General features: G+C 45.9%; 1 protein-coding gene across 4 annotated transcripts in view; it reads right to left on the bottom strand.

Moving 5' to 3' along the window:
- Positions 1 to 26,172, bottom strand: part of dglucy (D-glutamate cyclase) — a 110,367-nt gene that overhangs the window by 23,510 nt on the left and 60,685 nt on the right. For all 4 annotated transcript variants that reach the window (XM_063045162.1, XM_063045155.1, XM_063045149.1 and 1 more), the window contains exons 3-8: positions 21,989 to 22,142; positions 13,663 to 13,861; positions 12,432 to 12,582; positions 8,772 to 8,894; positions 4,311 to 4,517; positions 219 to 479 (exon numbers count right to left, since the gene is read on the bottom strand). In XM_063045162.1, coding sequence (XP_062901232.1) covers positions 219 to 479; positions 4,311 to 4,517; positions 8,772 to 8,894; positions 12,432 to 12,582; positions 13,663 to 13,861; positions 21,989 to 22,142 — 1,095 coding nt within the window. The remainder of the gene's footprint in view (positions 1 to 218; positions 480 to 4,310; positions 4,518 to 8,771; positions 8,895 to 12,431; positions 12,583 to 13,662; positions 13,862 to 21,988; positions 22,143 to 26,172) is intronic.

Here is a 26,172-nt window from a genome sequence, read left to right as displayed (position 1 = left end):
GCTGATCACTGTACCTCTCCATACTAATTCCATTTGCCCTTAGTAGATCCAGGACCTTCTCTGCCTTGGCGATTCAATGATCATCTGAATACTTCTTAAATGTGCAATTATATCTGTCTACTTAGGTTAGCATTCAGCGGGAATCAGTGTGTTAGAATGCGCTGATAATCATCAATCTTCACTTTCTGGCAATTTTTATAAGAGAGAAAACAAAGCACCTTGCTCAACAGCCTCTTCAATGACCTTCTTGTTCATCTCTAAGGCTCTTTGATCTGTTACTATGACGACGCCCTTCTTCTGGGCCTGCAGCATGGCTGCCATGGCAATGGCTCCGGGAGGACCATCCGTCTCCTCTGGGGGTTGCTGATTAAAGTGGGTTGGAAATCCAGTGGTTATGAGCACAGACTTTGCATGAGACAATGAGAGGGAAGCTTTCAGTAGCTGGTCTTTGATGAACAAATGCTTGATCCCTCGGTCACCTGCTCAGGATAGAAAAATATGGCATCAAGTCTTGAATCCAACCTACTTCCATCCAGTTATACACATTATCAAAACAGAGCAAACATGTTTGCAATTGCAAGTTGAAAAGGGGCAGATATTATTTTAGTGCGGTTTCTGTATGGGCCTAGGTGTGTACCACAATTGTAACCACAGACAAACTATTCGCCCATTGATGCAAGCATGAAGAAGGCACGTCAGCAGCTCTACACAAAGCATAGAACATTGAGCACTACAGCAGAGAAACAAGCCTTTCAGCCCATCTAGTCCATGCCGAAATATTATTCTGCTCGTCCCATCGACCCGCACCTGGATCATAGCCGTCCATACCCCTCCTATCCATGTACCTATTTAAATTTCTCTTAAATGTTGTAATTGAACCCGCATTCACCACTCCTGCTGTTCCAAGGTTGAAGGGAAGGAGCTGCTCTTGAACCTGGTTGTGTGGGACTTCAGTCTTCTGTACATCCTGCCCATTTGCAGCAGTGAAGAGATGGCATGCCTCGGATGGTAGGGATTTTGATGATAGCTGCTGCCTTCTTAGGTAGATTCCTACCCATTCCTAGTTAGAAACAAAACTTCCATTGCCATCTCTTGTGACACTAATCTTTCTATTGCAGCTGTCTGCTCTGACCTCCCCCATAAACTGACAAATCTGAGCTATCCGTGCCCATATTTTTTCCTGTAAAGCACAAAATTAAGTGTCCACCATTGGCAGGCAACCCTTCAGATACCAAACTCCTGAACTTTGGAAATCATTCATTTATTTATCATAGGTACATTAAAACATACAATGAAACTCATCATTTGTGTTAATAACCAACCGAACCTAAGCAGGTGCAGGGGGCAGCCCACAAGTGTCACCACACATTCTGACACTGACATAGCATGCCAGAACAAAATTCCATAAACCTGTCTTGTTCTTCAAGATGCCCTTTAAAATCTATCTCATCCTTAATTTTTTTCTGGTGATTTTGTACAAAATTTGGATTGATTGTGATCTTTGAAATGTTTTATCAAAGGTTAAGGGTCTACAGAACTGCAGATGTTGTGTGGGTGTGTCAGTCTACTGTGGGTAGGAGTTGTGTGAATCTCCTGAAGGTCTGGTGAAGGTGGACTAGTCGTGGAGTTATGAAGTCCATCTGCATTTGGGGGGTGGATAAGGAAGAGGGTGAGGCAAAGTTGGCAGAAGAAGCATAAAAGAGACAAAGATTAGCTTGGTTTTACATTGAAACATACAGTGAAATATGTCAATTGCACCAAATCAAATCAGCAAGGATTGTGCTGGGGGCAACCTGGAAGTGTCACCATGCTTTGGGCGCCAACATAGCAAGTCTACAACTTACTAATGCTAACCTTAGCCATATATCTCCAGAAGAACCGGAACACCCGGAGGAAACCCATGCAATTGTGGTGAGAACACACAAACTCTTTACAGCGAGTGGAGGAAATTGAACACCTATCAGCGATCGTTGCCACCGTAAAGCGATTGTGCTAACCGCTATGCATTGGGCTAGGAGCGTAAGAATTACCTATACCATGACTATTAAGTGAAATGTAGAATGGCCAAGCTGAAGGTGGGAATCGGGAGTCAGTAGACAGAATCTCTGACCCTCTGACCTCAATTCCATCAGTACAATGGTGGGGTCGGGGACGGTGCTGGGGAGGCTGGGTTGGATACCATCAAAGAAGCTGGACAGATACAAAATCCTGACATAAATCGTTTGTGCAAGATGGTACTGAGCTGCTACCTCCATTGAGTCAAGCCTCAGACTTGGCTGTTTCTGTTTTATTAGGTTCGTAGGGATGCTTTTAGGGACAGAGAGGGAAGTTAGGGGTCAGGTTAGGGTTTAGATTAGATTAGATTATGAGGACACTCAGTCCTCGTTTATTGTCATTTAGAAATGCATGCATTAAAAAATGATACAATGTTCCTCCAGAAAGATATCACAGAAACACAGGACAGACCAAGACTAAAACTGACAAAACCACATAATTATAACATAAAGTTACAACAGTGCAAAGCAATACCGTAATTTGATAACGAGCAGACCATGGGCACGGGAAAAAAAAATCTCAAAATCCCGATAGCCTCATCATCTCACGCAGATGGTAGAAGGGAGAAACTCTCCCTGCCATGAATCTCCAAGCGCCACAAACTTGCCGATGCAGCACCATTGGAAGTACTCGACCGCAGCGGACCCTGAGTCCGTCTGAAAACTTCGAGCCTCCGACCAGCCCTTCGACACCGAGCACCATCTCTGCCGAGTGCTTTGACCCCGCCCCGGCCGCTGAGCAACAAGCAAAGCCGAGGACTCGAGGCCTTCCCCTCCGGAGATTTCGGACCACACAGTAGCAGCAGCAGCGAAGCAGGCATTTCAGAAGGGAAGTAAGGATAGTGATGTGGGAAAATTAGAGATCAGCCCAGAGTCGAAGTCTCTAATCCATGTTCAAAGGCCAGAGACAATGACGTGGGACATCTGTGGCTGGACATCAGATATCAGGCCGGCAGAAAGTGGACAAGGCCCCAGGTCAACAGGATGACAGCGGGTCCTGGAGGAGTTCTGTGGATGCAGGAGAAACGAGTTCCAATGACCCCCTGGATTGACAAATTGGTAAGATCTGAGATTAAGGCCTAGTGTCATAGTCCTGTTATCGGTGAGTCCCAAGTTTGAGGCCGGTGTTCAGTGATTGGTGCGTCCTGGAATCAATGCCAAGGACAGTGGCCCGAGGGTTGAATTGCAAAGCCAGAAGTCGAGGCCCATTGGCTGGAGCCAAGTCTGCAAATCTCTGTGAGTCCGCAGAGGAAGTCGAAGTGTCATGTCCACAGGCCCAAGTCCAAGTCCACTGGAGGCTGTAGGGCTATCCTGGCGGTTAAAGGACTGTATATGTGGAGGAAAGAACAGGACTCACTTTTATGGTTTGCTGTGCTCTGAGTTGTACTTACGAGCACTGTGTGTATGCCATGATGCCACTGGAATGTGTGGCATCACTTGAGGGATGCCCCCAGCAGATGGTTAACACAAATGATACATTTCCCTTTATGTTTCAATATACGTGTGATAAATAAACTTGAATCTTGCATTTTGAATCTTGAATAAGCGCAGCGTTAACTCCTAACAAGGGCCAGTGATTTCACCCTCCCTAGTCACCTGGGTTGGAGGTACATGCAAGACCAGAAATCATGGCCCTAAGGTCAAACCTGGGATTGGTAAGGCCTGTGACTGGTAAGATCTGGGACTGGTAAGATCTGGGATTGGCAAAGCCTGGGATTGGCAAGGCCTGGGACTGGTAAGACCTGGGATTGGTAAGACCTGTGACTGGTAAGGCCTGGGATTGGAAAGGCCTGGGATTGGAAAGGCCTGGGATTGGTAAAACCTGGGATTGGTAAAACCTGAGATTGGTAAAACCTGCGATTGGTGCCTAGAAGTTGGTGAAGCCGAAGTTCGAGGCCAGATGTTTGTGCATCTGAGAGCAAGGGCTAACAACTGGAGGCCAGAAGGTGCCTGGTCCTGCAGTTGGAGGCCTGTTCTTGAGTGGGTGGATTGGTGGAAAGGTGAGAAAGGGTCTTGTTTGGCTTTTTTCATCTGTGTTGTTCCACTGATGTGCTACGTGGCCGCCAGAATGTGTGGCGGCACTTGTGGGCTGCCAAAAGCACCACCTTGGGTTTTGTCGGCTGTTAATGCAAACAATGCATTTTCCTGTAGGTTTAGATGTACATTTGGTAAATAAACCTGAATCTGATTCTTGCTTGGGCTAATAACACATCTAGTCCCTGATTGAGACACTTATGTTTATATGCTTCTAATTACCTGGGTCTTCCTGAATCAGTCTCTCCAGTGCCCTAATCTTCTCCACTGCGGAGAGCGAGGCCACGCTGTAATGGGGCGGGTTCTCAGAGATGCAGAAAACCTGAGGGGTCTCGAGACTGCTGACGCCATCACCGGTCACCAGCCTCTCACTTCTCAGGTCTGTGAGGAACATACTGCCGGGAGCATGGGTGAAAGCCAGGGGAGACTCTGAAGGGAAGAGGAATTGGACCAGTCACATCACTTAGAATAGAATCAACTTCACATTAACTTGCACAATATGTGGGCAGATTGCAACAACTGTCACCAGTCAATGATGCATTAACCATCAAAGAAGACAAAAGAGGACATACATGCTGGAATCTGGAACATAAACAAAATGCTGGGAGAACTCAACAGGTCAAGCACCATCTGTGGAGGAAAAAGATGACATTTCAGTTAATAGTGTAATTTATTTACATAGTAAGATACAGTGCAGAACAGACCCTTCTGGCTCTTCAAACAGTTTCCCAATCTTGTAACTTCTCACTAATGTTTGCTATATTATATATTTTGTTTTGCTTTTAAGCTGTCTTTGACTTCCCTTGTCAGTTGCAGTTGCCTTATCCTCCCTTTAGAATACTTCTTCTTTGGGATCTATCTATCCCACGCCTTCCGAATTGCTCTCAGAAACAGCAGCCATTGTTGCTCTGCCATCATCCCTGCTAGTGTCCCCTTCCAATCAACTTTTTGCCAGCTCCTCGATCATGTCTCTGTAATTCCCTTTACTTCACTGTAATATTGATACATCTGATTTCAGTTCCTTCCTCTCAAACTTCAGGGTGAATTCTATCATATTATGATCACTGCCTCCGAAAGGTTCCTCTACCTTAAGCACCCTAATCAAATCTGATTCATTACACAAACCTCAATCCAGAATTGCCTTTTCTCTAGTGGGCTCAACCACAAGCTTCTCTAAAAATCCATCTCATAGGTACTCTCCAAATTCCTCCCCTGGATATCCAGTACCAACTTGATTTTCCCAATTCACCTGCATATTGAAATCTCCCATGACTATCAAAACATTGCCCTTTTTAACATGACTTTTCCATCTACCATTGTAATTAGTATTGCACATCCTGGCTACTATTTGCAGGCTGTATATAACTCCCACCAGGGTCTTTTTACCCTTGCAGTTTCTTAACTCTATCCACAAGGATTCTACATCTTCCGATCCTATGTCACAATCTCTCTCAGGGTTTGATTTAAATTTTACTGATGGAGCCAACCCACCCCCTCTGCCCATCTGCCTGTCCTTTCGATACAATATGTATCCTTGGATGTTAAGCTCCCAACTACGATCTTCTTTCAGCCACAACTCAGTGATGCCCACAATGTCATATCTGCCAGTCTGTAACTGTACTATGTTAGTCTGTATTCTACATGCATTCAAATATAACGCCCTCATTCCAGTATTCATCACCATTTTTGATTTTGCCATGTTACACTTTAACTCATCTCACTGACTGCAACTTCACTTTAAAGTTTGCCTATCTTTTCTCACAGTCACACTACATACTGCATCTGAGGGCTCCATCCTCAACCCTATCAATCTGGTTCCCGCCCCCCTGCCAAATTAGTTTAAACCCTCCCCAACAGCTCTAGCAAATCTTCCTGCAAGGATTTTGATCCCCCTAAAATTCAGGTATAACTGTCCTTTTTGTACAGGTCATACATTCCCCAGGAGAGGTAGCTAAGAAGGGTTGCCTCTATCAGTCGAAGCATTGAGTTCAAAAGTCAGGAGGTTATGTTGCAGCTTTATAAAACTCTAGCCAGGACACATCTGGAATATTACATTCAGTTCTGGTCGTCTCCATTGCAGGAAGGATGTCCAGGCTTTAGAAAGGCTGCAGAAGTTTCCCAGGATGTCGCCTGGATTAGAGGGCATGTGCTGTAACAAGAAGTTGGACAAACTTTGGCTGTTTTCTTTGGAGTGGTGGAGGCTGAGGGGAGATCTGATAGAAGTTTATAAGATTATGAGAGGCATATAAAGAGTAGACAGACAATATCTTTTCCCTCTGGTTGAAATGTCTACTACCTGAGGGCATGGATTAAGGTGAGGGGATGATTTCAAAGGAGATGTGCGGGACAAGATTGTTTACACAGAGAGTGGTGGGTGCCTGGAATGCACTGCCCAGGGTGGTGACAGATACATTAGAGGATTTTAGGAGACTTGGAGATAGGTACAGGAATGTGAGAAAAATGGAAGAATATGGACATGGTGTAGGTAGAAGAGATTAGTTCAGTTAGCCATTTGATTACTAATTTAAAAACGCAAACAAGAGGAATTCTGCAGATGCTGGAAATTCAAGCAACACACATCAAAGTTGCTGGTGAACGCAGCAGGTCAAAGCAGTCCTGATGAAGGGTCTCGGCCTGAAACGTCAACTGTACCTCTTCCTAGAGATGCTGCCTGGCCTGCTGCGTTCACCAGCAACTTTGATGTGATTACTAATTTAATTGGTTCAGCACATCATTGAGGGGCTGAATAGCCTGTTCCTGTGCTGTATTGCTCTGTGTTTTAAGAGATCCCAATGATCCAGAAATCTGAAATCCTTCCACCCCCCCAACCCCCACACACAAATTCCCAGCACACATTCAACTTCCAAATCATTCTACTCTTACCCTCACTGGCACATAGTACAGGCAGCAATCCAGACATTACTAACCTTGAGATCCTGCTTTTCAGCTTTCTATCTAACTCCCAAAATTCTCTCTTCAGGACCCCCTCCCTTTTCCTACCTCTGTTGTTGGTACCAATAGGTACCACAATTTCCAATTGTTTACCCTCCCCCTTTAGAATGCTGACGAGCCGACCCAAGGACCTGGGAGGTAACATACCATTGGGGTGTCTCTTTCACGTCCACAGAGTCTCCGGCCTGCTCCTCGAACTATGGAACCCCCTGTCACTACTACACTCCCCTTCTCCCCCCTTCCTTCCTGAGCCACAGAGCCAGACTCAGTGCCAAATACCCGGTTGCTATGGGTTTCCCCTGGTAGGCCGCCCCCCCCGCCCCCGGCCAACCCCCCCCAAACAGAATCGAAAACAGTATACATTAGTGAGGGGAATGACCACAAGGGTACCCTTTACTGGCTGCCTATTTCTGACAGTCACCCAGCTACCCACTTCCCCACCTCCTACAACTTAAGGGTAACTACCTCCTTGCAGCTCCTTTTAATCACCTCCTCATTCTCGTATATAAGCCAGACGTCATCCAGCTGCAGCTCGTTCCCTACCAGTTTATAATGCTGTTTACTTTGTAAATACCAGTACATGATGGTATTTATGTATCTTATTCCATATCTGTTCTTTAACCCCTAACATGACTTTTATATTTTTTTTATTCTTTGTAATTGTTAAATGCTGTTTATTTGTTGTATGTCGCACCCCAACTAACACACCACAGCAAATTCCTCACACATGTAAATGTATATGGTGGATCCTCAAAGGTGGGAAGAGGCAAGGTTCTTTCTTACACCCATAGTGTGGTGGGGTGTGGAATGAGCTGCCAGGGGTGACGGTGGACACAAGCACGATAGAGGTGTTCAAGAGGTTCTTCGATAGGTACACTAAAGCGCAGAAAATGGAAGGATATAGACATTGTGCAGGCAGCAGAGATTAGTTCAGTTGGCTTTTAATTACCAGTTTAGTTCGCTTGGCACAACATTGGGCCTATTCATGTGCTGTACTATTCAACGTTCTATGCTTTCCGGGTTGAATCCTGTTATGAGATGGTTTTAATTTAATTTTTTTTATATTTTAGAGATAAAGCATGATAACAGGCCTGTGCTGCCCAGTTGCACCCATGTGACCAATCTGCGACTCCTTATGTCTTTGGAATGTTGGAGGAGACGGAGCACCTGGAGGAAACTCACGAGGTCACGGGGAAAACATACAACGTCCTTACGGACAGCGGCAGAAATTGAACCGGGGTCTCCTGAATAGTAACCCGAACGCTACTGTGTTACCTGGGCAACGATGACATCACAACACCTGCAGGACGGACAACTCCAGACTCATGCCCGACCACCATAGGCTTTGGACAAAAGGGGAGAATTTCACCACAGAGAGCACTTGGTGTGTTGGTGAAGCCCCTATTTGAGCACTGTAGTTTCATCATGGACTGCCTGTTCCACAGTGGGAAGGAATTAAGTTTAGTTCATTAAAGTGTGCAATTATCAGTGGGTCCCTGTTCCACTACAGATGTAGAATGTCAAAGCATTGATCTTGACACCTGGTAGTGGAACCTAGGCTTCAGACAGGCACCCTAATCCAGTGCCATGGACCATTCAGTGTCAGAGGGACGTTCTTCCACAGAAACCCCATGTGCCTGTTGGGATGATGGATTCCACCTTGTTTTGAGTCTGGCCCATTTACTAACTTCATAGGAACTCTACATTTTTCATTGCGTACTGCCATCTTACTTAAGCTGCTGACAGCCTCTGCTCCAGTGACCCCACAGGCCCAGAAGACAGGGACATCCCCAGGATGAGCTTCAACCACGTCCCCGAAGTCGGGCACGGACAAATCGCCAATTCCAATCAATCCTGCAAAAGAGAAATTGAACCAGTTTTAGTTCTGATGTTGAAGCTTTATTGGAGAAACATCAAAACTGACCAACAAAAAGGAAACGAATACAAGATCTTCAGCCTCAACACCTGGCTTAGCTGTTACCAGCTGGTAGAACTGCTTGGTGTGTTGGCTCTGCCAACCTTTTCCCTCAGGAAGGGGGAGATCACAAACAGACAGGTACCACATTCAGGTGAGTAACAGTAAGGCCATCTCCCTCCACAACAGATAAAATTCTGCAGATTTTGGAAATCCATACCTCATCACCTCAACATCTCACACTCCATCTGGGTGGTCTCCAGTCTGACTGAATGAGCATTAATTTCTCTCACCTCCAGTGATTTCTGGCCCCTACCCCTTCTCACATTTTCCATTCCTCATTCTGGTTCCCATCTTACCACTGACCTTCTCCTCACCTGCCCCAAAACCTTCCTCTGGCACTCCAGTCTGTTCTTTTTCTCCAATGGTCCTCTCTCCTCTCCTATCAGAATCTTCTTCAGCTATTGACCTCTCCTACCTATCACCTCCTAGCTTCTCACTTCATTCCCCCTCCCCCACCCACCTGGTTTCGCAGATCACCTGACCTGATGAGCTCCTCCAGCATTTTGTGTTTGCTGAGTGTGTTGGTTATTGACACAAACGGTGCATCTTACCATACGTGTGATAAGCAAATCTGAACATGAACCTGGCCACTGTCTCTGCATCAGAGCCTGGCCACGCAGATGAGAAACTGGGAAATAGCTCTTCTTGCAATGGCTGCTGGAGAAGTGGAGTCCGCTCACAAAAATAGAGACGTGTTCGAACAATAATTTAAATAATATCAAAAAAATTTGGGCAAACTGTAAGGGGCATGTCAGGCAACTGGAGCTGATGCCACATGCAAAATGCTGGAGGCCGTCAGCAGGCCAGGCAGCACCTACGGAAGGAAATGGGCAGTTGTTGTTTGGGCTGAGACCCTTCGTCAGTCCCATCAACGTTGACTGTTTTCTCACTAGGGTTAGTAAGTTGTGGGCATGCTATATTGGTGCCAGATGCATGGCGACACTTGTGGGCTGCCCCCAGCACATTCCTCCCACTGTGTTGGTCATTGACGCAAACCATGTATTTGAAGCACCTTCAATAACTCCAAAAGACTGAGGTTTGGTAAAATATTGAAAGGCTTTTATTCGCTGTACAATATGACCTCCACGACCTCCACAGTGAGTGTCTGCCCCCGGACTGAGGGGGAGGGGCAAGGCGAAACATCTTTATACAGGACTCTGTGGGAGGAGCCACAGGGGCAGTCAGTAGAGGGGCGTGTCCAGACAGTTAACCCAGTTACAACATATATATATATGATTTACCACAGTATTTCACTGTAATTCACTTTCATCCATGCCAGGTCATCACCATACCCGCCGACCTTCCCCTCTCTGCGGCAGAACGTCTTGGCCTCACCCCTGTCACTCTGCACCCACATCTCAGTGAGTTCTGCACCCGCCATGACACGGAGATCTTCTTCCACCACCTCTGACTCCGAGCCTACCTCTTTGGCAAAGACTCTCCACCCCTTCAACCCTCCTCCTCTTCCTGGATACCCCGGTTCTGGTCTTCTGCCTGCTCGAGATCCATTCATTGCCAACTGTCGGTGGGACATCAACTATCTCGACCTCACCACTCCTCTCTCCAATTCCAACCTCACTCCTTCCGAACACTCTGCGTTCCACTCTCTCCGCACCAATCCTAACCTCACCATCAAACCCACAGATAAAGGGGATACTCTGGTAGTCTGGCAAACTGACCTCTATCCTGCTGAGGCCCAGCGACGACTGTCATACAACTCCTCTTATTTACTCCTCAAACAGGATCCCACTAAGAAGCACCAGGTCATTGTCTCCCACACCATTACCGACCTTATTAAAATAACACACACAAAATGCTGGAGGAACTCAGCAGGCCAGGCAGCATCTATAAAAATATAGTCGTGTTTCGGGCTGAGACCCTTCATCAGGACTGGAGAAAAAAAGATGAGGAGTTAGAAGGCGGGGGAGGGGAGGAAGAAACACAAGGTGAAAGGTCAAACCAGGAGTGGGGAAGGGGGCGAAGTAAAGAGCTGGGAAGTTGACTGGTGAAAGAGATACAGGGCTGGAGAAGGGGGAAATCTGATAGGAGAAGACAGAAGGCCATGGAAGAGAGAAGAGGAGGAGGAGCACTAGAGGGAGGTGACGGACAGGTAAGGCGATAAGGTGAGAGAGGGAAATGGAAATGGGGAATGGTGAAGGGGGGCATTACTGGAAGCTTGAGAAATTTATGTTTACGCCATCAGGTTGGAGGCTACCCAGGCGGAATATAAAGTGTTTCTCCTCCAACCTGAGTGTGGCCTCATCGCGACAGTAGAGGTGGCCATGGACTGACATGCCGGAATGGGAATGGGAAGTGGAATTAAAATGGGTGGCCACTGGGAGATCCCGCGTTTTCTGGAGGACGAAGTGTAGATGCTCGGCGAAACAGTCTCCCAATCTGCGTCGGGTCATCTGCAGTATCTTCCACCCACTGGCACCAACCTGATAGTTCCCTCACCTCGCACTTACTGTTTCTACCTCCTACCCAAGATCCATAAACCTGCCTGTCCCGGTAGACCCATTGTCTCTGCTTGTTCCTCCCCACTGAACTCATATCTGCATACCCTGACTAAGCTTTATTCCGCCCCTCGCCCCTGTTCAGTCCCTTTCTACCTACATCCGTGACACTTCACACACACACACTTGATATTTTCAATGATTTCAATTTCCCTGAAGGTAGGAGAATGGGGTGGAAGAAGTTAATAAATCAGCCATGATAGAACGGTGAAGCAGATTCGATGGGCTGAGGGGCTAATTCTGCTTCTATGTCTTATGGTTTTAACATAAACAAAGTATTTTTGTGTATGTGCCCCTTGGGTACATTGGTTGTTTGTATAAATAATACATTTCTCTGTATGTTTTGATGTTTCAATGTACATATGACAAATAAACTATTATCATTGTGCAAATAAATTGAGCATTATCAAGGATGCATCTCACCCTAACCATGAACTTTTTACTCTTCTCCCATCCGGTAGGCGCTACAGGAGCCTCCGTTCCCGCACCAGCAGGCTCAGGAAGAGCTTCTTCCCTGAGGCTGTGACACTGCTGAACCTCTCATCACAGTCTAAGCAGTATTGCACCCATATTGGACTGTCTCAGTACTTTTATATTTGTGTGCTGTAGCACTTACTTTTTACTCGCAGTTATTTTGTAAATAACACTATTCTTTGCATTTCTGGTTAGATGCTGACTGCATTTTGTTGGCTTTGTATCTGTACTCGGCACAATGACAATAAAGTTGAATCTAATCTAATCTAATCTAATCTTGTGTCTCTGGAGTTAATTCCAATCAGCCATAGTCCCACTGAAGGGCAGGAATGGGCTGAGGCACCAAATGTGCTCAGCTTACTTTGTGCCTCTGCAGAAAACTCACCCTTCCTGTTCTCGATGAGAACGTTAAACCGATGTTACCTGGATGGCCAATGTGTATGGGCGCACCATGGGAGTCCACCATGCAATGGCTCACTTGTACAACCACGTCAAGCTTGTCAACAGGAATGGGTCGCATCGAGACCACCATGTTACACTGGAAGACACCGACCCTGGCACACTGGATGTTTGTCTTCAGGGAGAAAAGACAGAAAGAAGATAAAAAGCCTTTGGAAACATTAAACAAGCCACTGGCACAAGGTTTAGGTTTAGATTTAGATTTAGAGATACAGCTCCTCCCAGCCCAATGTGCCCACACTGCCCAATTACACCCAAATAACTGACTAACCCGTACACCTTTGAGATGTGGGAAGAAACTGGAGCATCCAGAGGAGATTCGCGCAGTCATGGATAGAAAGTACAAAACTCCTTACAGACATCAGCTGGTTGCTGGTGTTGCAACAGCATTGCACTAACTGCTATGCTACACCATACAAAATTTCAGCGCTTTTGTAAACATCAGACAGCTTTAGTTTTTAGTAAATTCTGTAAATTCTCCCCGATGTCGAAGGTGTGAAGAGCTGCATTTGTTCTCATCCATTTCAGAGCGTTAAACGGATGTTACCTGGATGGCCGCTGAGTATGGTTATGCTGTGAGCATCCTTCATGGGTGGGATGGAAAGAGGATGAGAGGTGACTTGACAGAGGGATACAAGATGAAAAGAGGCATAAATTGAGTAGATAGCCAGAGACCTTTTCCCCAGGATGGAAATGGTTAATACCAGGGTGCATAATTTTAAGGTGTAGGTATAGGGGGGGATGTCAAAGGTAAGTTTTTTTTACACAGAGTGGTGGGTGGGCGGAATGCCCTGCCAGGGCTGATGGTAGAGGCAATGCATTAGGGACATTTAACATACTTTTAGATAGGCACATGGATGATAGTAGGAAGAAAGGGTTAGAGTGGTCTTGTCATATGTACATTGAAAAATTGGAACATATAGCAATACAGTCCGAGGATATGCTGTGTCACCATGCTTCCTGCACCAACATAACGTGCCCATAACATACCAACCCTAACTTGTACATCTTTGGAACCTGGGAGGAAACTGAAGCACCCAGAATAAACCCATGCGATCACAGAGAGAAGGTACAAACACCTTGTGGGAATTGAACCCCACTTGCTGGCACTGTAAATTGCTGCACTCAGCGATGGAGAAACATCATCGGTGAACATAATGGGACAACTTGTGCAGACTGTTGTATAATGTCCTACCCTGTACATGCTGACGCTGCACCCTTGTTCAACATTCCGGATTGGAACGCCGGCCTCCAGCACTGCACTCTCAAAGGAATAGCTGCATCCCACGTAAAAGGTGACCATATCCTTTAGCTGCTCAGTGTATTGCATGAGGTTCTGCAGATAACCAGTGAAGATTCCATTCTCATACTTCCTGTATCGTAGACAATCAGTCCTGATGCAAATCACATTTAAATTTGTTAATATCCAGAACAATAGGAACAACTTCTTCCCCTCTCCCAGCAGATTTCACGAACACCACCTCACAATCTTTTTGCATCAATTATAATTATTGAAAGTTGTTTTTTTTTTGCTTGCATGTCTCGCCAACACACCACAGCAAATTCTTAATACACATCAAGTTGGCCCTTGATTCTCAATTCTCATTTTTTTTGTATATTTCTTGCAATTTATAGTATATTGCACTGTACTGTTCACACGAAACACCAAATGTCAAGTTACATGTCAGTATTAATAAACTAGATTCTAATTCAATTAGAACCATTACACAATTTACATTGACCACGGTGGGCATACTGCTTTAACCCAGATTTACCAATGAGCTCCTGAATCTTTTAGCATACAGTGATAGAGACATTCAGCCCCTCTAATCCCTACTAACCAAGATTCCCATCCACGATATTTCCTATCCATGACCCTTTTAAATGTCAAATACCTCTCGCAAACACTTCCTCTGGCCTCTCGTTCCACATACTGACCACCCCCTGAATGAAACAGTTGCCCTTCTCACCATAAACCTCTGTCCTCCCTGGGAATAGTGCTGTGTGCATTCACCCCACAGGACAAGGACAATTCATCATCTTCAGATGTACCAGGAGACCCAAAGGTAGCTCATGTTGTTCTCAGACTGAAAAAGTTGGCAGGGGGAAGCCAGAAAACTCTTGGCTGCTGATTCTTGCCACAGTAGTAGGAAAACTATTAGTAAAAAGATCTAAGGGATAGGATTTGTGAAAGTGATAGAGTGATTTAAGAAACTCTGAGATAGGCACATGTATAAAAGAAAACTGGAGGGCTATGTGGGAGGGAAGGGTTAGGTTGGCCTGAGAGTAGGTTAAAAGGTCAGCAAAACATCATGGGCTGAAAGGCCTGCCTTGGCTGTAATGTTCTATGTTCTATTAGGGGTGTCAGGATGATCTTGTTCATAGGAATCCTGCCTTACAAACTTGATTGTGTTGTTTGCCAAGGTTAGTAAGAAAATTGATGAGGGCAAGCTGGGTGAAGTGGTATATACAGATATTTGCAAGGCTTTCGACAAGGTTGCATAACATTAGGTAACATGTGATTCAAGGCATATAGGCAAATAGGATCCAAAATTGTCTAGGTGACGGGAGGCTGAGCGCTGTGGTGGAGGGTTGGCAGGACGTGGTGCTGGAGGGTTGGCAGAATGTGGTGCTGGAGGGTTGGCAGAATGTGGTGCTGGAGGGTTGGCAGAACGTGGTGCTGGAGGGTTGGCAGAATGTGGTACTGGAGGGTTGGCAGAACGTGGTGCTGGAGAGTTGGCAGAACGTGGTGGTAGAGGGTTGGCAGAACGTGGTGCTGGAGGGTTGGCAGAATGTGGTACTGGAGGGTTGGCAGAACGTGGTGCTGGAGGGTTGGCAGAACGTGGTGGTAGAGGGTTGGCAGAATGTGGTGCTGGAGGGTTGGCAGAGCGTGGTGCTGGAGGGTTGGCAGAACATGGTGCTGGAGGGTTGGCAGAACGTGGTGCTGGAGGGTTGGCAGAACGTGGTGCTGGAGGGTTGCTTGTATCCAGCGGTGGATCACAGGGATCAGTCTGGCACCTTTGTTGTTTGTCAAATATATGAATGATCAGAATGGGATTAAGTAAGTTTGCTGATGACATAAAGATTGGTAAACCAGTTTCAGGAACAGTTACTATCTTACAACCGTCAGGCTCCTGAGCTGGTGTGGATAACTTCACTCACCACAACTCTGAACTGACTCCACAAATAATGGACTCACTTTCAAGGACTCTACAATTCATGTTCTCAGAACTTTTTGTTTATTAATTTATATATCTATCTTCAGTATCTATCTATCCAGTTGTTGGTTTGTTTATTTATTTATTATTTTAAAATTTGCAGTTTATCTGCTTTTGCACATTGGTTATTTGTTAGTCTCTGCTTGTGTGGACTTTGACGTTGATTGTATTGTATTCCCTTGTTCCACTGCAAATGCCTGCAAAAACAATGAATCTCGAGCTAGTATATATGTACTTTGATTATAAATTTACTTTGAACTTTAATTGCTCGAGTTGTAGATAGCAAAGATGGATAACCATAAGATTCCAAGTCATAGGAACAGAATTAGGCTATTTGGCCCTTCAAATCTGCTTCGCTATTCAATCATGACTGATTTATGTTCCTTTTAACCCCTTTCTCCTGCCTTCTTCCCGTAATCTTTGACACCCTTACTAATCAAGAATCTATCAATATACCCAATGCCTTGACCTCCACACTGTCTGTGACAATGAATTCACCACCCTCTGGATAAAGAAGCTCATCTGCTGTGTCTAAGGATACAGATGCACTTAGATCAGTTGGAAAACTGGACGGCGCAGTGGCAGATGGAAGTTAATCCATACAAGAGTAAGATGATGTATTTTGGGTCTTCTAAGACTGGTTGAACCTCAGGTGGGTAGTGCCACTTTGACTTTTCCTGCTCATTTCTTCGTCCTGGACACACATGTCCTGCAGTGATGATAGACTGCAGCCAATGATCTTCTCTGCTGACCTGATAGTTCGCTGTAGTTCTTGTACATTGTGAGAGGATGCAGCACCAAACCAGACAGTAATGGGTGATTTCTTCGTGCATTTAACCCCCAAGTGCACCATCTCAAATTTGTCTGGATTAAACTCCATTTTCCAAATCTCCACCCAACTTTCAAACAGATCTAAATCTTGCTGTATCCCTTGACAGTCTTCCTCACTGTCTGCAATTCTGTCAATTGGGCTATTCCTAATGCTAGCTTTTTCTCTAACAGACACAAGGCTTCTCCTTGTCATATTAACTGGCTTGCAACATTACAAATGTCACTTGCTTCAGTGGAAAGGTCCAGCCAAGTGTTTAACCTCTCTTTTGTTCTTTCCCTGTCTCTCTCTCTCTCTCTCTGCCGCTAATTTACTTGTTTCACATATCATATCCCATTAGCGCCTTCTTGGCAGACTTGGTGTTATTGTCCTGGTCCGATTTATCTATCTGCTTCAAATATAATGCCACAATCTTAACTAATCCCCTGCCTTTCACTGTCTGTGAGTTTTAAACATACCCATATCTCAACGAATTCTTTGCTATCAGTATCAGATTTTGACTTAACAGACAACCTTCTCGACTACAGCCATCAGAAGGTTTTCAGCAACCTTGATGGGAGAGAAGTATTGGAACTTTTTCATGATTCACATTCAATTGATGCTGAAATAGAGTCACAGAACAATACAGCATAGAAACAGGGTCTCCAACCCATCTAGTCCATGCCAAACTGTTATTCTGCTCAGTCCCATCAATCTGCACCCGGACCACAGCCCTAAATACCCTTCCCATCCCCATACTTAATCAAATTACTCTTAAATGTTGAGATCGAAACCTAATCTACCACTTCCATGGGCAGCTCGTTCCACAGTCACACCAGCCTATGAGTGAAGAGGTTCCCCTTAAATATTTCACCTTTCACCCTTAACATATGACCTCTTGTTCTAATCTCACGCAACCCCAGTGGAAAAAGCCTGCTTGTATTTTCCCTATCCGTAACCCTCATAATTCTATAGCTCTATGAAATCTCTCTCTTTCTCCTATGCTCCTGAGAATAACTAACCTATCCAACCTTTCCCTTTAACTCAGGTCCTCAAGTCCTGCAACATCCTTGTAAATATTAGTTATTTATTTTATGTATTTAGCAATACAGTGTGGAGTAGGCCCGTCTGGCCTTTCGAGCAACACCATCACAGCAGTCCCACAACCCCGACCTAATCACGGGCCAATTTACACTGACCAGTTAACCTACCCGGTATGTCTTTGGACTGTGGGAAGAAACTGGAGCGCCCGCTGAAGACCCACACGTTCCATGGGAACAGACACTCCTTACAGAACGGTGCTGTAATTGAACTCCGAAGTCCGGAACATTCCAAGTTGTAATAGCACTGTGCTAACCATTTCAGGCTGAGACAGAGATCAGGACTGGAGAGGGCAGAAGCCAGAATAAGAAGGTAGGGGGAGGGAAAGGGGTACACGCTGGCAGGCGATGGGTGAGACCAGGTGACGGGAAAGGTGGGGGAGCAGGAGGAGATGAGAAAATCTGCAGATGCTGGAAGTCCAAGCACACTCACAAAATGCTGGAGGAACTCAGGAAGCTGGGCAGCATCAATGGAAAAGAGTGCAGGCGGCGTTTTGGGCCGAGACGCTTCATCAGGACCTGATGAAGGGTCCTAGCCCGAAATGGCGACAATTTACTTCTGATGAAGGGTCTTGGCACAAAACGTTGACTTGCACTCTTTTCTCTAGATGCTGCCTGGCTTGCTGAGTTCCTCCAGCATTTTGTGTGTGTTGCAGGTGATAAGTGAGACCAGGTGAGGTGGGGAAGGTAGGTGGGTGTGCGAAGGGGGATGAAATTGGAAGCTGGGAGATGATAGGTGGAAAATTTCTCTGTACTCTTTCAAGCTTATTGATATATTGATCAGAACTGCACACAATACTCCAAGTTAAGCCTCACTAACATGAGTCAGTTGATATGTTAACTTCAGCTATGAAGCTGTTAGACCTTATCCTATAATCGAATGTATATTAACTATCAAATGTAATTTAAAACGATTAGTGATTGGATCCAATATCCAACAAGATTAAACATTAACCTAAGGGTTAGAGATTATTGTTTCAGCATTATACTTTTCCCTCTGCAACACATGCAAAGTGCTGGAGGAACTCAGCAGGTCAGGCAGCAGCGATGGTGGGTAAGAAACAGACAGTTCATCACCTCGTCAGGTCTCAACCTAAAAAGTTGACTCTTTATTCCCCTCTATCAATGCTGCCTGACCTCCAGCATTTTATGTGTGTTGCTCTGGATATCCAGCATCTGCAGAATCTCTTGTATTGATAATTTTTCTCCTTTGTTAGGTACCTTCCCATCCCTTAAGACTGAAAGGTCATGGCTCAGATAAACTTCACCAATATCTGATAATGGTTCTATTACCCAGGCTGACCTCAAGATGATTTCATAAGCTCTAGTATTCTGGCTCAGTCTGAGTTGGAACAGCAAGTGATGCAATTTTCAGCCCAGTGTCACAACAACACCTTATTTAGGGCAGAAAGGGAGGCTAATGTACAGTAAATGTTGACCATGCCAGTGATGCTGAACTCTCAGGTAAAAAAATAAGAAAGTACCTGATAATGTCAATGTACCAACCATGAGGTAGGACCTTCACCGACAGGACTACGGGTGAAAAGAGTCAAAACTGAGACCCAATTTAATCTCCTGATAAAGAATGCATTCAGCCATATACAGTACTGTTTCATGCATTCCTTCGATACGCTAGCTTTGTTTTATATAACATTGAGGAGGTTCGGGATGTTACCAAAGTGTTTTGCAAATTTCTACAGGTATGTGGTGGAAAGCATTCTGACTGGTTGCAACACCATCTGGGCCCTTGTGTCTCCCCCTGCAACCGGATCCTCACCAGGAGACAACACAGGTGCACCTCAAGGTTGCGTGCTTAGTACACTGCCCTACACTCTACACCCATGATTATGTGGCTAATCACGGCTCAAACATCATCTATAAATCTGCTGATGACACAATTGGCAGAATTTCAAATGGTGATAAGGAGGTGTCCAGGAGCAAGATAGATCGGCTGTCATAGCAACAACCTTGCTCTCAGTGTCAGTAAGACCAAGGAATTGATGGTGGAGTTCAGGAAGGCAAAGTTGAGGGAGCACACACCAGTCCTCATTGAGGGATAAGGAGTGGAAAGGGTGAGCAGTTTCAAGTTCCTGGGTGTCAACGTCTCCGAGGGTCTATCCTGGGCCCAGCAGATCGATGCAATCACAAAGAAGGCATGACAGCGGCAATATTTCATTGGGACTTTGAGAAGAATTGGTATGTCACCAAAGATACTTGAAAATTTCTAAAGATGTGCTGTGGAGAGAATTCTGACTGGTTGTGTCACTGTCTGGTATGGAGAGGCCACTGCATAGAATCGCAAAAAGCTACAGAAAATGATACTCAGACAGCTTCATCATGGGCACTGGCCTCCCCAGCACCAAGACTCCTTCAAAAGGCAGTGCCTCAGAAAGGCGGCATCCAACATTAAGGACCCCAATCACTCATGACATGCCCTCTTCTCTAAGCTACCATCCAGGAGAAGGCACAGCAGCCTGAAAACACACACACAATGTTTCAGGAAAAACATCTTCCCCTCTGCCGTCAGATTTCTGAATGGACAATGAAATATGAACACTACCTCAGTATTTTGTCTCTCTTTTTGCATTACTTTGAAAATACCCCATCTCACCTTAATTGCATGCTCTCTGGTATGAGACATTTCAACCCTGGGGAAAAGATACAGTCTGTCTTTGTATGCCTCTCACAATCTTATAAACCTCTATTAGATCTCCCCTCAGTTCCACCGCTCCAGAGAAAACAAACAAAGTTTGTCCATCCTCTCATTATAGCACATGCCCTTTAGACCAGGTGCATCCTGGTAAACCACTTCTGCACCCTTCCAAACCCTCGACACCCTTCTTTCAATGGGGCGACCAGAGCTGTACGCCATACTGCAGTTGCAGCCTAACTAGCGTTTTATAAAGCTGCAACGTAACTCCCTGACTTTAAAAAAAGAAAAAAAAAGAAGGGTGAAAAAACACAAGCAAGGGGGAAGAAGTGTTTACCCCTTCTCATCTGCTCATCTCCTCCCTCTGGTTCCCCTCCTCCTCCTCTTTCTCCCACGGTCCACTCTCCTCTCCTATCAGATTACTTCGTCATCAGCCCTTTACCGTTTTGCACCTGTCACCTCCCATTTTCCATTTCATCCCTCTCCCCCCCACCCATCACCTATCAGCTCGTACTTCTAACTCTCCCCCATCTCCTTATTTGTCATCTGCTTTCACCTTTCGGTTTGTACTCCACCCCGCCTTCCCCCTCACCTGGTTTCACCCATCACCTATCAGCCTGTACTCCTTCCCTTCCCCCACCTTCCCCATCACCTGGTCTCACCTATCACCTATCAGCCTGTACTCCTTCCCTTCCCCCACCTTTCCCCTCACTTGTTTTCACCCATCACCTATCAGCCTGTACTCCTTCCCTTCCCCCACCTTCCCCATCACCTGGTCTCACCTATCACCTATCAGCCTGTACTCCTTCCCCTCCCCCACCTTTCCCCTCACCTGGTTTCACCCATCACCTATCAGCCTGTACTCCTTCCCTTCCCCCACCTTCCCCATCACCTGGTCTCACCTATCACCTATCAGCCTGTACTCCTTCCCCTCCCCCACCTTCTCCAACACCTGGTCTCACCCATCACCTATCAGCCTGTACTCCTTCCCTTCCCCCACCTTTCCCCTCACCTGGTTTCACCCATCACCTATCAGCCTGTTCTCCTTCCCCTCCCCCACCTTCCCCATCACCTGGTCTCACCTATCACCTGCCAGCTGTACTTCCTCTCCCCCCCTCACCTGGTCTCACCTATCACCTGCCAGCTTGTATTCCTTCCCCTCCCTCTACCTCCTTAATCTGGCTTCTGTCCTCTCCAGTCCGGAAGAAGGGTCTCGACCAGAAATGTCCACTGTCCGTTTCCCTTCAAAGATGTTGCCTGACCTCCTGAATTTCTCCAGTACCTTTGTGTGTTATTAAAGTTAAACGTGCATTTAGACAAAATGTGGCTTGAAGACAGCACAGACGATGTTGAGTACACAGTGTACTCTGTTATTAAAACAACTTGCTGGAGGAACTCAGTGGATCAAGAAACATCTGTGGGAGGAAAGGAACTGTCGACATTTCGGGTTGAAAGTCTCTGTTGCACTCTATTATATTCACCTTACCAGTGATAAATTTCCTTTTCTTTAGTCAAAAGATGATTGACAGATACAATGGTGTCATTTCTAAGTAAGAAACATTAAGAGACAGAGACACAAGAGATTCTGCCGATGCTGGAAATTTTGAGCAACGCACACAAAATGCTGGAGGAACTCAGCAGGTCAGGCAGCATCTATGGAGGGAAATGGACAATTGATGTTTCAGGCTGAGACCGTTCATCAGGACTTCATTAAGAGATGGCACACGTATTGCAAAGGTTTGTACCTTATGTCTGAATTGGAGCTGAGAGGTGGAGCTCCCCATTCACCAGGCTTGCTCCTGTACAGCAAGGGCAATGGTCCACTATTTGCCAAGCAGAACTTCTCAAAGTCATTGGCAAATTTCTTGTTCACTATCACAATGTTGGCTTGCTTGTAACCTTTTGAGATAAAAACACAAGGGAGAATAATTATCTTGAGGTCTGCATGGCAGGTTGGTTGAAAAGGGTAAGGCACAAAGCAATCTGGCAAATAGGATCAAAGTTCAAAGTTCATTGTATTTAAAATATGTATACATTAGACAACCCTGAAATTTATGTCCCTACAGGCAAACACTAAACAAAGAAACCCAATAGAATCCATTTTAAAAAGAAGATCGTCAAACACCCAATATGCAGAGAAGAAAAAACAAACTGCGCAAACAGAAGTAAGCAAATTGCTTTCAGAAGAAAGTGAGTCCGTAGGTACGAAGCCTGGAGCAGCCGGCGCAGGTCACAGCCCCAGCCTCAGTTGAGTAAACATTGTGGAGCAGTGAGCAGAACCAGCCGGAGCCTCACCTCTGGCCCCGACATCCTGCTTTTTCAATCTGGCGTGGCGACTAAATTGTCCAAACGTCCGGCTGATCCTCGCCTTAGGACGTGGGCCCTGTCATTTTGATATACTCTGGAGCCTTGTTTGCCTCCACCTGCTCCGACTTTGCCTTGCCTCAATTTCGCCCTGCACCCGCTTACTTCGACCCTTGACTCAGCCTCCTCTTCACTCGCATTGACCCTCAACTCTTTCTCACCTCCGCCCACCTCTCCAATGTTTGCAGTGATCGTTTACCATAATTTTACTAGAAAAAGTGTTATTAATAAGGTATTTAGTAGTTTTCTTTGTTTTTGTTTGCCACCAATTAGTAGTTGCGGGTTTCAGCAGAGCCATCTTAAACTGGAATGAAGAGGATCAAATGTTTATCTTGCTGTTAGGAGTTAGAGGACTGCAGTGAAATGATGATTTTTTTTTCTCTCTGATTGGAAGTCTGTGATCTATCGAATATTGAAAAGCCTAGATAGATTGGACATGGAGAGGATGTTTTGTATAGTGGGGGAGTCTAGGACCAGAGGCCACAGCCTCAGAATACAAAAATGTCCCTTTAGAACAGAGATGAGGAGAAATTCCTTTAGCAAGAGGGTGGTAAATCTGTGGAAGTCATTGTGGAAAGCAAATCACTGGGTATATTAAAAGCAGAGGTTGAAAGGTTCTTAATTAGAAAGGGTATCAAGGTTATGGAAAGAAGCCAAGAGAACGGGATTGAGAAGCAAATTAAATCAGCCATGACTGAATGGCGGAGCAGACTCGATGGGCTGAATGGCCTAATTCTGCTCCAATGCCTTATAGTCCGTGACTGGTGGTGTGTTGGGATCTTTGCTGTCTGACAAATACTGTATATTAACAGCTTTGATGTGAGCATAGGAGATATAATTAGCAAGCTTGGAGATGATGCAGAAGTTGGACATGGTTGGCCTAAGGATCTGTTTCTCTGCTGTATAACTGTATGAATTTCAACTTTGCAGGTCTCTGAGTGGATTATAAGACCATACGGCCATGAGATATATGAACAGAAATGGGCCATTTAGCCCATCAAATCTGCTCCACCCTTTCATCATGACAGATCCATTTCCCTCTCAACCCCATTCTCCTGCCTCCTCGCCATTAAACCTTTCACACCCTGACTAATCTGGAATCTATCAACCTCTGCCTTAAATATACCCAATGACTTGGCCTCCTTAGCAGCCCGTGGCGATGAATTCCACAGATTCGCCACCCTCTGGATAAAGAAATTCCTCCTCATTTCCGTTCTAAAAGGATGTCCCTCTATTATGAGGTTGTGCCCCCAGTCCTGGACTCCCCCAGCATAAGAAACATGCTCTCTGCATCCACTCTATCCAGGCCTTTCAAAATTGGATATGGTTCAATGAGGGCACACCTCATTCTTCTGTATTCCAGTGAGTAGAGGCACAGAGCCATTAATTACTCTTCATATGATAAGCCTTTCTGCGTCTCGGCCTGGAAAGGGTCACAACTGTGTGGTAAACATCATGTGTGGTCCCACTACACAAGAAGAGCCAACTGAAATTTAAAAGTCTAATGGCTTGTAGAAAGAAGCTGTCCCGTAGCCTGTTGGTCCTGGCTTTAGAGCTGTGGTAGCGTTTGCCAGACGGAAGCAGCTGAAACAGTGTATGGCCGGGATGACTGGTGTCCCCAATGATCTTCTAGGCCTTCTTTCTGTACCTGCTGCTGTAAGTGTTCTCACTGGAGTTCAGTTCTCATCCCAGACGCACTGGGCTGTCTGTACCACTCTCTGCATTGCCCAGTGATTAAGGTTGGTGCAGTTCCTGTACCAGGCAGTGATACAGCCAGTCAGTATGCCTCAATGGTGCCCCTGTAGAAGGTCTTGAGGATTTGGGGGCCATGCCGAACTTCTGCAGTTGCCTGAGGTGGAAGGGACGCTGCTGTGCTATTTTTTTCCACAAAGCTGGTGTGTACAGTCCAGGTGAGATCATCGGTGATGTGTATACTCAGGAACTTGAAACTGCTCACCCTCTCAACTGCAGACCCGTCGATGTTGGTCGGGCAGAGCCTGTCTCCGTTCCTCTTTTGTTTTTTGGACATTGAGGGAGAGATTGTTATCCTGGTACCACTGTGTCAGGGTGTCAACCTCTCCTCTGTAGGCTGTCTCATTACCGTAGAAATAAGGCTGATCAAAGTCGTGTCATCTGGAGCTGTGTGTGGCAGTATAGTCGTGGGTGTAGAGGGAGTAGAGAAGGGGACTCAGGACACAACCCTGGGGGGCACCTGTGTTGAGGGAAAGAGGGGCAGAGGTGAGGGAGCTCATCCTTACCATATGTCGGCGATCAATAGGAAGTCTAGGATCCAGCTGCACAATGTGGGATGCAGGTCGAGGTCTCTGAGCTTCCTGTCAAGTCTGGAGGGAATTATGGTGTTGAATGCTGAACTGTAGTCCAGGAACAGCATTCTAATGTACGCATCCCTCTTTCCAAGTGGGTGAGGACAGTGTGTAGTGCTGTGGCTATGGCGCCATTGGTAGACCAGTTCTGTTGGTAGGCAAATTGAAGGGGGTGCAGTGTGGATGGTAGCATGCTGCAGATGTCGTCTTTAACCAGCCCCTCAAAGCATTTGCTTATAATTGAGGTGAGTGTGACAGGGCGCCAATCGTGCAGGCATGTTTCCTTGGTTTTCTTAGGTACTGGGACAATGACGGACAATTTGAACCAGGAGGGCACTACACACTGGGAGAGGGAGAGATTAAAAGTGTCCATAAACACACCAGCCAGCGGTTCAGCACACACTTTAAGGACGCACCCTGGGATGCCGTCCGGCCACGCTGCCTTGCGGCTGTTGACACATTGGAATGTTCTACGTACCTCGGCCTCAGAGATGACCACGGTGCAGGTCTTGCCGGCAGCTCACCTCGGGGGTTCAGTCCTATCAACCTTGAATCGAGCGTAAAAAACAATTAGAACATCCAGGAGCCAGGCGGCAATGTTGGCTGTACTGCTGCGTTTCCTCTCGAAGTCTGCGATGGTGTGCAGTCCTTGTGTCATTGTTGCAGAGTCGTGACTGGATTTTGTCCCTGTTTTGCCATTTTTCCACCTTGATAGCTTCACGGAAATCACAGTGGCATTTCTTCAGCTCCTGTTGGACTCCACAGGCAAAGGCTTTATTCCTTGCACTGAGAGCAACACGCACTGAACTATTTATCAAAGGCTTCTGGTTTGGGCAGACCCGGACCAATTTTTAGGGAACAATATCTTCAATGCACTTCCGAATGAAGCTGGTGACCACCTCTGTGTATTCGGAGATGTTCTCAGCTCAAAATACCTCCCAGGTGAATCTACCAAAGCAGTCTTGTAACATTGAGTCTGATTGATTGGACCAGCAGTGCATAGTTTTCACTATGGCCACTTCCTGCTTCAATTTACGCCTATGGGCAGGCAGAAGCAAAATGGATGAATGGTCAGACTTTCCAAATGGAAGGCGGAGAAGTGCTTTGTAGGCATTGCAGAAGGGAGAGTAGCAGGGATCAAGGACTATATTCTAGTCCTCTTGAAATGAATGCTAACATTGCATTTGCCTTCCTCACCTCCAAATTAACCTTCAGGGAATCCTGCACGAGGTTTCCCAAGT

This window comes from Mobula hypostoma, chromosome 1 (genome assembly GCF_963921235.1).
Source record: "Mobula hypostoma chromosome 1, sMobHyp1.1, whole genome shotgun sequence".
Lineage (NCBI taxonomy): Eukaryota > Metazoa > Chordata > Chondrichthyes > Myliobatiformes > Myliobatidae > Mobula > Mobula hypostoma.
The sequence above is the reverse complement of the archived record's forward strand: the minus strand, read 5'-3'. Positions and strand labels throughout refer to the sequence as shown.